General features: G+C 37.0%; 1 protein-coding gene across 1 annotated transcript in view; it reads left to right on the forward strand.

Annotated features, from left to right (window-relative positions):
* The window catches only part of LOC5572373 (transmembrane and TPR repeat-containing protein CG4341), a 681,544-nt gene that overhangs the window by 157,289 nt on the left and 509,746 nt on the right, over positions 1 to 14,509 (forward strand). The window contains exon 3 of the mRNA XM_021839643.1: positions 3,768 to 3,854. Within this exon, the coding sequence (XP_021695335.1) occupies positions 3,768 to 3,854 (87 nt within the window). The remainder of the gene's footprint in view (positions 1 to 3,767; positions 3,855 to 14,509) is intronic.

Genomic DNA, 14,509 nt, shown 5'->3' on the forward strand with positions numbered 1-14,509 from the left:
ATGCTCAAGTTTTTCGGATCATAAATAAAACGAGTTTTTTTCGGGATGTTCTGAAGTTTTACTTAAATTCATCAAGAAACAAAAAAAGTTAAGCACATTTTAGTGTATAGTTTTTAGCATGTGAAAGTGTGTTGGCTGAATGAAGCTTGAAACGATACAAATGAGTACTCCACAGTTGCAAGCGTGACATGAAGAGCGCCGGTACTCGAAATGATTCAATTCTACTGTCTATAGTCGAAGATGATATACAATTGAATAAATCAAATTACCAAACGAATACAAGGACAAACAAAATAATATGTGTAAATGTGTTTCTTAAATTATGCCAAATGGAATGAAAAGAGGATGGGACGAGCACAAAACATTGACCATTATAAACCTACTCAATAAACTGTCCTTGAAAAATTAATGTTCAAAACTTCATGGTGCTGAATCCCCAGAATAAAATATATGCTTTTCTTCTTTCTGGCGTTGCGTCCCAACTGAGCCTACTTCTGAGCCTAATGTTCTTATAATCAACTGCCTACAGCTTTCTTTAGCAATTGACCATTCTGGTATGTGTATATCATGTGACAGGTACGAGGATACTCTCTGGCCCTGGAGAGTCGATGAAGTTTCCTTTGCAACCAGTGCAATTCAAACCCATGATCTTAAGCTTGGTCTTGGAACAATATGCTTGTTCAAAAGAATTTTTGTAGAGAAAGTCAACATTCTAAAAAAAATGTTTAGGATAAAGGCGCGATATTTTTAATTGAAAAATTGTAATTTTTCAATTGTAATATTTTGTCATTTTGTGCAAATGATTTATTGGTTTCAGCAAAAGTGTCTTATAAAGTTTCATCAACCAAATTTTAGCCAAAGGAAACTCGCAAATGATATTATTTAAAAGTGTTCAATGATGTGCTTCGAAATTGATCAATACCATAAATAATTTTCTCAACTACTCCAAAATTGCAAATTTAGTTCTTTCATACATATTGATACTAGGCAGTATCTTCCAGCTAGACGAAATGCCCATCAAGACATTATCTTTGCCATCATCAGCAGCAGTCACCCTCAGGGATTGAAAATAGACAAATGCTTGGCATATATGAACGTGTTCGTGACCAGCGTGTGTCATTAGAAAAAAAAAAGAAATTGTGTCATTCAATATTCTTCTTTCAGACTTCAAAAGATAGCCAAATTCAAATTTGTTCTTTAGCTTAACCTTTCAGTCATCGCGTGGTTGACCATCGTCAGAACTACCACGATGCTGTTGTGAACGAAAAGCGAGGTTTTTTCACCAGTGTTGTACAAAATACAACAGCGCGACGATTGAAGTGAACGAGTGAACTAAGCTTTGTATTGGCAATATTGGTGAGCTTGAGAAGCGCCAATCTACTATTATAATTTAGCAGAATTATTCTGACATCCAACGACCCTGACGAAGACCTTATAACCATTCATCAAAACGTTGTTATAGAAATAATCTGCAGAATAGTCAATTTTGAACCGAGAAAGTGTAACTACCGATGACGCCCACGCGTCTATGGCATGGACGTCCTCACGTCCCGAGCTAGCTCACCTGTAATTCTGCCTCTCAGTGTCGGCACACGTGTTTGGGGAATACTCACCGTAACAGACCTCGATCGTTCTCAACCTGTAAATCTTTCTTTCGGTTTTACAAATTCTAAACACCAAGCTTTTCCATTTGAAATACAATCTAACTCTATTCAATTTCTTAGGGGGGAGTTAATTTGATCTGATTTTGATTATTCTTGGCCTAGCACACTGCTCGAGTTACCTGGACCTTGAAGACTGGAACCGATGACTGCCGGATCTTTCTGGAGCGCTTCACCCGTACCAGGGTTGGGTTTCGTTCCAAAAACGTGGAACGAGGTGCTGGGCCGTGTATAACGAATGGCCACGGTCGTTTCGTGACGTTACGACCGGCTCAGTGCACCTGGGAGAGACGGTTCACTTCACTACGACACTATCTTGTTCACGTACTTGAACGGATAACGCACTTTACGGACAGTCTGTGTAGTCGATTCAAGACTTGCATACCGGATTTTTACTATAGCTGGCCCCAACGTGGCGATAAGGGGGTCCATTCTACTCGAATAATCTATCAGATGGGTGATATGATCACTACACACACAACTACTTTCCGGATCGTAACACTTTTGAGACTCACTGAGGATTATCACTTTTTGAGCACTTTGGATTAGTATACTTGCGACAGTCTTCTTCGTCAGCCAGGATGTTCACCAAAAGAGAGCTGCTCTAGGGTGCGAGCTCCTTTTATACCCCTCCAGGTAGTTGGGGTTCTATTGTGCGACGTTCATCCCATTGTCTTGCGCGAATCGGCTACAAGCTTGTTCGCCTCGACAAATGAACTTCCGCCGCTCAGGCACTTTCGAACAGTGGCAACACTGAGTTACCCTAAAGCCCTATCAGTGGATCTACTATGCTAGTACCTCCCTTGATTTTTTTATTAAGGTGTTTAATATTGGTCATGAAATTAACAATTATATATATATACATATTTTTTCATTTTTTTTTTTTACAATCAGAATAAAGTGCCAAATAAAAATAACCGAAACAGATTTTCCCTGTTGGAACATTTGTCAAATGTTACAAAAGTCAGCATACAAGGAATTTTCAAATGATCACGATTTCCGTGTTCTCTGGTCCCGACAATAATCATCCCTGTCAGAACATTCAATATTGGAATAGCACACCCTGGAGGTCACCAGCAGCAATAGACAAAATCTGTCACCCTCATCTGAATGACATAGGAAACACAGAAAATGAAACCGTTTTCGCCAGAAGACCCATTGACCTTTTTGCCCCCAAAAGAGCCTGCCTACTTTTATTCGCGTTTGGACCAGTTCACGTCGCAGTTCTGTTCGTGCCCAGCCGAAACATTTGGTGTTTATCGATTTCTCTGAAACTAATGACTAAATTTGTCAGCCGGCTTGGTCTGTGCACGATATAGATAAAAACGGGACCGAGCCGAACACCGAAAGGGTCAAACTATCGATGAGCTAGATGGCGAAAATCGAAATTCGAATAGAATTTAATTACTGTAATCGTGCTGGAGGGGCGAAGGGTACTGCGTTGGCAGAACGGAGGAAAGTGAAAAGCAGCCAATACACAGCGAAAAATAAAAAACACACTAAATTCAGCGTGGTGAGATGGCCAAGAAGTTTCAGACGGAAATCCCACTCGCTAGTCCAGAGTTCAAGTTCTTCATACTATTCGATTGAATCGGGGTAATCTTCTTCATATTATTCGATAACTCAAACCGATTCTATTGATGGCTAGACCCCGATTCACATCATTCGTCGGCTAGTTCCACACGTTTAAAAGATGTAATTGCACGCCCATATTTGCGATATTACAATTTATTTTTTGCTGTGCAGTTCGAGAGCTCATGCGAGGGGAATAATGAAAAGGATCAGATAGCTGAGCGAAACGTGAGTGCTCTAGGTTTTTGTTGCACCCCCCCACCCCCTTACTCCTCCTTGATGGCAAAAGGGGGAATTGAACTTTTGAAATGAGCGTGAAAGTTCAAGTGGAAATTGAAAATTGATTCGAGCATCGGGTGTTCGGAGAGAAGGATGTCATCGGAGGGAAAAGTTTGATTTAGAGTGGTGATGCCGGCGATAAGAGTCCGGACTAGTAGTAGTTGAATGAAATTAGAGATTCTAGAATTGAAACCACCGTTTGGTCTGGAGCATCTAAGTAATGTGCTATTTCTTGTTCTCGTTTTCTATTTGCAGCATGGATTATATAAGCCTCAGTTGCTGTTCGCTGGCGTTCGTCCTGTACGTCAATACACTCAGCGCTGGATTCGTTTACGATGACAGGTAAGTTCGACTGCAAACATTGTTTTATTTCTTTTTTTCTCAGTAATACTAATGCTCAAAATAGTTTTTCTCGTTTGTTGAACTATTAAAAAGGTCTTAGCAACAATTTTTTGATGATATACAGATACAAATGTGTTTGTATCTATTTTATGCTCATAAGAACACTAAGCTGAGTAGCAGGCTCTGTCCCAGTGACGACGTTAATGTCAAGAAGAAGTAGAAGTAGAACTTTCTAAAAATAAGCCGCACCTAATTCTCCAGCAACCTTTATAATAATTATAAAATCTTCTGAGAACAAAAAAACCTTTGCAAATTTTCGAAACTCGATGAAAACAATGTTAAAAACAAATCATGTATCCTTAAATCATCGTAATGACACATCATTTCCACATTTGCCAAAACTTCGGAACAAAGTTCCCCAAAGGCTCGGGTTCAACAGAAAACCCCTGAATCATTCCATCACTCTCCCCAGAACTATGCTTTTCGTCCCAACCGGAATCGACCATCGCACTCCTTTCATAAGAATGATAAAGAAAGCGATCCTTTTCAGGGCTGTTTAAAGATAAGCCCCCTTTCACCGTGCCCATCTATTGTCCGTCCGTCAAAATTTTCTCCATCCAATGGCCACGAACCACCCGCCATCGTCATCGTTGTCGTTGTGGAGCAACAGCGAGCAGACCAAAAAAAGGAACGATGACGGCATCCCATCTTTCATATTTCATTCAATCATTCGCCACGCCCTCCCTACCGGTCCCAATTTATTCCCATCATCAAACATCGCTATCATGTAGCAAAATTGATTACTAGCTCAATGGAAAACATCATTTATTATCATCCGCTTCGCATTCATGCACTGCACACACATATACCTAAAGGCAAAGCTTTTCCTCCCGACACCCATTGGCACAGTGGGCAAAAATCAGAATCATTTTTCAATTTTTATTTTGAATCCTTTCTAGTATTACAACAGCTAGTCCATATTGATACAGCATACAACAGGCTCATCTGAAAATTTATTTGGAGTTCAAAATCATGTTCTTAAAACAAAGTTTCGATTTTCTGTTAAAAAGTGAATAAAGGAATTTTACAAATTTGTTACATTTGGCTTGAATGTCCTCAATGTGATTTTTTGACTCTAGAAACTTAATTCCATCTGACCAATTTATTCGAACCTCTCTCATCGTGAGGACATGTCTACTTGGTGATTTCAAATAAAAAGCTTTTGGTTTATGTGGGAATAATTTACGTTAAGTCTTGTTAACATTATGAGAAATATTCCATTTTTGCAAGTATGAAACAAAAAATATCCAATGCAATCTACTTCAGATAACATTCGTAAATAAGGATTTTTGACATCTCTGAATTAACTCAGATTAGTTAGATGTGAAAATATTTCTCTAACAGGAAATCTTTCTGATTTGAAGTTCTGATATTAACCTGAAATCTACGATATGATAGATTGGATTGTTCGAATGCTTTTTCTATGTGAAAGTTGGTGAGTGGTCGAATGTCCATAGCAAATCCCAAACTGTTCATCGGCAAAAATTGATTTTTTATTGGCTTGGACCATCATTTTGTTCAAAATGACCTTTTCAAAAAGTTTACTGATGGAGGAAAGCAAACTAATTGGACAATAGCTAGAAGCTTCTGTAGGTTTTAATCTGGGTCATAGATTGGTACAACTTTGGCATTTTTCCATTTGTCAGGAAAATATGCCACTTGAAAACATTTGTTAAAGATATCAACTAAGAATGATAATTGTGCCCACTGTGATTGCTTACAAAGTCGCCAACGCAAACGACGACGACGATAACGAAGCAAAAGGCGGGCAAAAGGCATCATTTTCTCTCATCAAGCAAATGAAAGAAAAATGCGCCCCACACCTAACCAGTCAGAAGGCCAGCAGCAACAGAGGAAGAAGCAGTGGAAGGATCCGCATTTTCCAGCTCCTTCATCAGTTTTGAAAAGCATTAGCATTCAGCTCTTTCATCGAACCGATTTCGCTGCCGCTCTGGAGAGTATACGAGGCGACGCGCGATGGCAGGCGAAGAAAATTTTATAAATTATGATAAATACGTTTATTGTCACGGTGCGAAAATTGGCATTAATCAGACGATGGGTTGGGCGGCTGCCTGTTGGGTAGCACCGCCGCCACCACCACCATCGTCAGGTCATAATTCATCTGACAACCGGCCAATGAAGGCGTTGAGCTGGTCCTTTGGCGCGCAGCAGGAATCACTGCAGAGCAGGAGGAGGAGGAAAATTTGACACCAGAGAGACACATTTGAAAGACAAAACGTTGACGCAGTCCTGGAATGAAATTAAAATCCAAAAGCGACGTGTGCATGCTTTTTTATGAAATATTCAAAGTGTTCTTGCTTCCGCACGATTCTCGCTGCCAAAGTGAAGCTGAACGTGTGTTATTGCTAGTTGAAGAACGTGTTGGTTTCTTGTTTTCGTTTATACTGGATCATTAGCGTAGACAAGAATTGCCTAAGGGGGGTGGTTAAACTATAAAGTAAGGTGGGGCAAAAGTTCGACTTTAGCCGAACAATCAATATTTCCAGAAAAAAAACTATAGCCGTTGAATTACCACTCACATCCAACCACATATTAGCGGTATTTACTAGAACTTGCGTAAAATGAAACCCCGTGTAACTTTAGCAATGAAAGATTTGAAATGAAATATTCCTCTTCTGCTTCTTTGCAATGTCAAATCAAAGAAATCCAATCTAGCTGTTCACTGTAGGTAAACGTTAAACAGTCATCCAAGATATGTTGTTGGAGCTCAAAATTGTCTTTTATCGACGGAGGATGATTTTTCAAAACTGATTTTTGTACATTCATTATTCGTTCAAATAACCTGAATCTAACCTAAGAAACAACAATAAATGAGTACCGTCAAACGGGGTATCTTGCAACAGGGGTGAAACTTGCAACACTTCGACATGTAACCGAATAGACGTTTTGTTCAGCATTGAGTTAAATTATTATGATTTATTCCGCCGTTTATTGACCTTAGGTATACAACAGAAGGTTTTGACCAGGGTTTGGGTATCGTTTATTTTTTGGTGAGTTTGCTGGAGGTGAAAATCATATTAAAATTTGGATTGTATAAAACAAATGTTGAAAAACGTTCTTCGTACCACACAAACGGTAGAAATATGTCATTCGAGGCATTTGCTATCAGTTACAGTACTTAGTAGTGTACAAATTGACAACATAAAAGTTTTGATATTTTTTTGCTTAAACACTATAAAAATTCAAAAACGATTTTGACTACCCTTGTGGGGTAACTTGCAACAGCAATTTCGATCTGAATTGTTTGATATTTCCTGCCGTTTGTCATCGAAAACACATGAAAAAGCAAAATTGAACATATATTTGTACAGTAACATTGAAATGTTTGTACCTCAATCAATTTAATACACTTTTTGTATTAATTTTTGGACAATTTGAATAAATCGTATTATTATTAGATTTAGTCTTATTTTCTTCATGAAAATGAAGAATAATTTAGAAAATCTGCATAAAAATTAACTTACAGATCAGTCATTGGGAACTCTCTGCATGAAATATGATGGAAGTTATGCCAAAACCCAACAGGGACCATTTTAAAACATACATATCAATATGTTATACGTCGCTTTGATTTAAATATGTCTAAAAAATTATGTATGTGAAGTAAAACCTAAAATACCATTGTATGTGTAGAAAAGTTGCATTAAAACGTTTTGATGGCTTTCCAATAACTGTCAAGACTTATGATATGCTAGAATTTTCCAGTGTGGACACCCTATGCAATGCCAACGAAGTTTTCAATCAAATTGGTTCAATACTCATAACTCAATCAATAATATTTAGTTTTCTAAGGGAAAACTAGCCTGTTTCTGATAATTGTCATGCTTTTACTGTAGAAAATTATTGAATGACCATAATAACACGATAAAGGATACATTTTTAATAGTGTACTTTAGGTAGCACTGTGTGTTGCATGTTACCCCACATCAGGGGTAGCATTAAAAATGCATATTTTTCGTCTCTCCTGATTCCAGAAAACTAAATACTGATAAAATTAATACCGCGTGGTATTCTTTACGTAGCGATTAGGGTACCAGATGGTTTTTGTCTCATCTGAATTCTCAATTTTTTCATCCATATTGCTTTGAAGTTGAAAATTGTTGCAAGTTACCCCGTTTGACGGTACACTGTTCGTGGTCATTCAGGATATTTTTGCTTGTAAGAGTTCTTCTTCTTCTTCTTGGCATTACGTCCTCACTGGGACAGAGTCTGCTTCTCAGCTTAGTGTTCTTATGAGCACTTGCACAGTTAAACTGAGAGGTTTCTTTGCCAAAGTTGCCATTTTCGGATTCGTATATCGTGTGGCTGGTACGATAATATACCTAGGGAAGGCAAGGAAATTTCCATTACGAAAAGATCCTGGACCGACCGGGATTCGAACCCAGATACCTTCAGCATGGTTTTGCTTTGTAGCCACGGACTCTAACCGCTCGGTTAAGGAAGGCTCCTTGTAAGGTTATCTGGGGTAATATGCACCCCCGGGCCAAACAAATTTTTGGGGTCTCTATGAATCTTTTGAAAAAATTTGAGACATTTTTCGTGAAAATTTTAAATGCTGTTGTAGTGTATCTTCTACTGTTCAAAAGTTCCAGAACAGTGTATGCATTGGAGAGAAAAATCTCGAATATCCTGCTGAATAACTGGTATGGTGTTCTATAGTACCGTAAATTCGGGTGAAAATGATCACCGTGTCTTCGATTTTAATTCTTACTACTAAAGCACAAAAATCAATTGCACCTATACTAAATGAACGTCGTTTATCTTAACTATTGTCGAATTGTATGTTGTGAAGTTTGTTGTGTTAAATAATGTTTATTTCTATGAAAACAATATAAAATTCCAAAATCATGTTCGGTGTGGTATTGGCAGACATATATTAACTTCTAGATTTCAACAAGGACTTGGACATAGTGTCAACCTGAAAGAGACAGATTTTATAATCGAAACTCGTACGAATTTGCTCGATTTGTTAAAAGAATTGAATTTTCGATAGACATCAGAAAAATTCCTCGGAAATTGCCTACATTTAAGCGTTTTTGTAGTATTCTTGAAACTTAATTGCTTATTATTTCAATTAAGGTGAAGATAAATCGAAGCCAAACTTAAAAATTTTCAAGAGCACAAATCTGAAGAACCAAATACCCGTTTGGGCTGAAAACCTAATCGATTGGTCACTAGCTGGTGGTGACCATTCGATTAAGTTTTAGCTCAAATGGGTGTTCAGTTCTCCAGATTTGTGCTCTTGATTTTTTTTAGTTTGGTTTCGATTGAACTTTACCTTAATCTTGCATTGTTGAGAATTTAGCAAGCATGTTTGAAGTAAGTTAATCAGATTCCGTGCATGATTAATTACGGACTATTGTAACCTTCTAAAAAAATCTGGATATATCTTTTTCAATTGTTTGGTGCACTCTAAAAAAAAATAGCATGACGCGGTTATTTCTTGAATAACTTATGATCTCGCCCTAAAAGCCATTGGTAATCAAGTGAGTAGCTCGTTTAACCCCCCAACGCCCAGTGTCACCTCTAGGTGACATCTGTTTTGTTTTGCTTGTCAAAAATCGAATTCTTCTTTGATTTTCGTGAAATCAGTTGTAAATGAAAGCTATACTTATCTAGATTGATTTTTGCTTAAAGTGGCTCACATCAATCCTGAGTGGCCACCGGGAATTGACTCCAAGCAGAAAAAGTCCATTTTCTGTTTTCTCTTATAACAGGAAATCAAAACAACATTTTATTTCAAAACAAACGTGGTTTGCATTGTTTTCAGATGTGCTTCAAATATATTTGAGGCATTAAATTTTTGGACACAGTATGTTCTTTTTATGCCGATTTTTTCATCTCTGACAAATTTTCGTCTATGAATTTAACATGGCAATGGATTGCAATAATATTCTGAAAGTAACTGCAAGAAGCGATGAATAATAGTCATAAGATGTCGAGAAAAATCAGAAATGGCCACCGCAGTCTTTTTTATTGCACCCAGAACCTGTTATGGGAAGCACCTCAGAGTCCCAAAAGACGACTTCCATTCAGAATGAGTCGAAAAAAATAAAAATCGTACTCAATAGTCTTCGATTAGGATTGTTTTCCATAGAAAAAATGATAATTTTGACCCAAGAATAACTTTTAAAAAGGGCCTATACATTTTTGCATGCAACTTATTTAAAAATTTCTAACTCCGAAACTGTTGATTTTAGAGAAAAATGTTCTATGAAGAAGTTGTAGTGAACCGTTTGGACTATAAAAAAAAAATATACACTAAAAAAAAGTATTTGATTTTTTTTCATAAAAAAAATCAAAAATAAAACTTAAATTTTAAATTACACAAAAACCCCATTTTTAATATTTTTTTATTTTCACCATAGAATCTTGATAGTAAACAGACGTTTGGAACAAAGTTGATGAGTGATGAACTAATACAAAGAGTACAACATTACAGTTGTGTGATCAATTTGTTATCCAATGATAACAGTAAATTTTACGGGTTATCTTCTGAGAAAAAAAATTACCGGTTCAAAAAGTTACACATTTCAGTTGTACGATAAAACGTATACTAAATTATAGCAGCAAACTACAGCGATTATTGTCTGAACAGCGTTGCAAAAATCTCAAATGCTCATACTTCTTACTTGAGATTTTTCACGAATGGATTGTAGCTCACGCAACTCAATAGCCAAAACGTAAAACATCATGGATGAGTTGGCGAATCCGCTTGACCTACCAACTCCGCTTTAAAAGTAAACCGATCCCAAAAGAAAAAAATTTCTCAACATTTCACCTCCTGAAACGGCTCATCTAATTACAAGATTTAACATTACACTTCGATTTTCATCATTTTGAACATATTTCATCATTATCGTCTAACTGAAGAATTACTAATTGCACAAGTTTTCTTATATTCCAGCTTAAAAGTGAATTGGTATAATGAACCGATTTAAAACAACACATTTCAGTTGTACGAATAATCTGCTATGAATTGATAACAGTAAACTTCACGGGTTATTTTCTGAAATGAAAATAAATGATTTTACCGGTTCACATGAAATGAATCGGTTCAAATAGTTACAAATTATAGCAGCAAACTTTAGCGGTTATCTTCTGAAATAAAAATTATTGATTTTACCGGTTCGAAAGTGAACCGGTAAACCGAAGCGGTTTATCAAAAAATATTATTTCACAAAACATCAAAATTAAATTTTCCTCTTCCATAAAAATAAAAGAGCATTTTTTTTGTAATTATTCTATAAATATGGAGTATATATAAAATATTTTACCGATCGGTAAAATGAACCGGTACAATAAGTTACACATTACATTTGTAGGATTAATCTTCTATCAAACGCTAACAGTTAACTTAACGGAATATTTTCTGAAATAAAAGTATTTTTTTCAACCGGTTCAAAAGTGAATGGGTAGAATGAAACGGTTTAAAAAAATACAAATTTGAGTTAACGATTAAACTGCTACCAAATTATAGCAGCAAACTTCAGCGTTTATCTCCTGAAATAAAAAAAAAAATTTACCGGTTCGAAAGTGAACCGGTAAATTGAACCGGTTCATCAAAACACTAGATTAAGCATAACGTTTCACCTCCCGTTGGAATAAAATTTTTATCTATAACGGTTCACTTTTGGGCGCTGGAGGGTTAATGCTAATGAATGAACAAAAATATCACCACTGGGCGATAGAGGAAGATGTACTCTTCTTCTTAGCATCAATAAATAACGTGTAATTCCATTATTTCTCTCGTCAACATCTAGCTGCACACTTGGTTGCCAATGGCTTTAAGGGCGACATAATAATTTAAGCGAGATTTTATGTAGGGTCGATGTACCAATAGCCGCATAGCTAAGAATAAATATTCGTATAAAATCGAAAATAACGCTAGCGTCATTATTTTTACATCATCTGAAAGCTATTTATCTTGGTTTTGTGGGGAAAATATTAAAACTACGAAAACTCATATGATTGTACTTATTAGCGCTTGTGCCACTTTAGGAATACATGTGCCTATAGTAGCACTATTTCTAATTTTTTGTTCCTATAGTAGCACTAGCATAACGGCGTTGGCAAAATACTAATTAAAACCGTTTTTATACAAACATTTTATATTTTTCCTACTAAGTGTGGACCAAAAGCTTTCGTTCGGTGTAAAAAAGTTCCTAATTCACCAATTATTTCGTATAATAAAAAATAGTTTCTCTCAGTAGTGCTACTATAGGAACAATAGGTTTACTATTGGCGCAAGGGAGCTCAAATTTTAAGCAAAACTAATTATTTTGATAATTTTTTGAACAAAACCAAACTGTGTATCAATGGTACTTAGATAAATAGCTTTACAGCAAGATTTACAGCAAAACGGCCGTAAAAAGCCACTAGTGCGACTATAGGGGACTGTCCACTAAGGGAACACCGACCCTATGAGAATGTGGAATCAATTTACACAAATTCAAAGACAAGATCGATTCCCGTGACGAATTTTTCTTCCATGAGCCAGTAGAAGGTAACGCCTCACTTTTACCCTCCTCTGATCTGACTACTCCCATATGATGTATGTTGTGACTTCAAGTTGACGTTTTTTCAAATCTCCTTGCACTGAACAGAGAACACATCTCGGCGAAGGTGACACTCGTCTGGAAAAATTCTGAACGGTTTATTTAATTTGGAAGCATGTTTTCCCTCGGTGTTCTGACATTTTTCAGAGTTGGTTTTGGCTGCTCTGTACCTTTTTCCTCTAATTGCTTCTGCCAGAGAAAGAAACCGGGCTTCGATAGTCGGACACATCCCCGGAACATGTGTCCTATCATAAACGCCCTCGTTACTGATCTGTCAATTTGTTTGCACTCCACATTTGTTAACGTATTGTTCGACTGCCAATCGTATTCGTGTTCGGCTTGGAACACTTCCAAACCATTGCCAATGTACATGATGGTGTAGAACCCAGAAGAACGGAGGCAGTTTCCTTCCCTTAGTCGTGTCCTCATGTCGCAGTTTTCCAGAGTGGCTAACGAGACGTGGGACGTGACAGTTTGCTACAACTTTGTAGCTTGTAACGGCTTCCCGCCGAAACTGGTTCATCTTTTGTCTGCGCTGCGAACCCTTTCCAACGGCGAACGAGTGCTCGGTTTTGCTGTGAAAACTTTTTCCTCAGCTGTCATTTTTATTTTCTGCTCTCGCTCGCTACTCCCTGGTGGAAGCACAGGGCATTGACGTACAGGCACAGAGAGTATGACGGTGTCATTTCTCAACACTACTGATGCTTGTCGTTCATGGTTCATTGTTCATATGACTCTATGATACCACCACAGTACCGCTGTCCAGTCACTGGATGCTTTAAATTGCAAAATCAATTATCAAGGGATGCCACTCAACTGCCAGAGTTTAATGGGCGATTATTTTTAAGCTAATGTATAGTATTGCGAGATATTCTTCTACTTAAAAATGATAAATTGATTTCCATTTACTCATGTACCATCATATGTCCAAACTTCAAGGAATTCTTTGAAGACCTTAACTTGCACACATTGTAGCCTGATTAAGTATCAAATAAATCAATAATATGCTTGGGATACTGAAAAAGCATAATTTTTCAAATAAAAATTAATTTCCTTCAAGAGCGCATCAAAAGGCTAAACCTCATGTTACGTACTAAGCTCCCTCGTTTTACAAACTGATTCATTTATGAATTAATTTTTATTTAATTCGTTATTTGAGGTTACAGTGTATTATCTTGTTACTTCATCGGGGTGGTCATTTACACTAATTTTCAAAATATAGACAAAAAAGTTTCACGTTTAAGAGTTAAATAAAAACATATCAAATAGCTTCATTTTCAATTGTACAATTATGGTATAACTTGACTTCGTATTCCATCGCTCAGTAGAAACCAATCAGCCTATTGGTCCACCATTGCGAACCAACACTATTTCTCTTCTGTTTTTTTGTAGATCTATTTATTTATAGCTGCTTGATTTTGCGTCACATACACATGAGAGTTTGTCAATTCAAAAGAGGTCAGTTTATGAGTGAACGAATATTATTTGAATTCTGATTCGTGTTTTTATTTGATGACCAGTTTTAACGGTACAGTGGCTTCCATTTTAAATGTACCAAACATCTATATAAAAATATCGTAGTTTATTTTTTTATCATAGTCTCTATGAGAGCCCTGTTTACATTTCGCATTTTGCTACCATAAAGCGCTCGTTCCAATAACCTTTTCAAGTGCGATGGAAAAAAATATTAAATTCCAGCAAAAGTACACACTCGACAAAGCCCCCACAAAATGACCATTCAAAGGGAGAAAAGCACCAGAGATTGCTTCGCTTTTGCTGCGAGGAATTTAATAACACAAATGATCACACATACAACGAACGAAGGAAGGAAAAAGTGAAGGCATAACGTAAAAAGCATCTCGAGTGCTTCCTGGGACGCCGTGTAAAGCTCCATTTCCTGAAAGACTCCCCCACTCGCGAACGATGAACTATAAGAGGAAAATCGTTGAACAGCAATGGCAACAACAACAACAGCATCCAGTCGATGGCGTCAAACGATCAAAATGGAAAATCTTT

This window comes from Aedes aegypti, chromosome 2 (assembly GCF_002204515.2).
Source record: "Aedes aegypti strain LVP_AGWG chromosome 2, AaegL5.0 Primary Assembly, whole genome shotgun sequence".
NCBI classification, from domain to species: domain Eukaryota; kingdom Metazoa; phylum Arthropoda; class Insecta; order Diptera; family Culicidae; genus Aedes; species Aedes aegypti.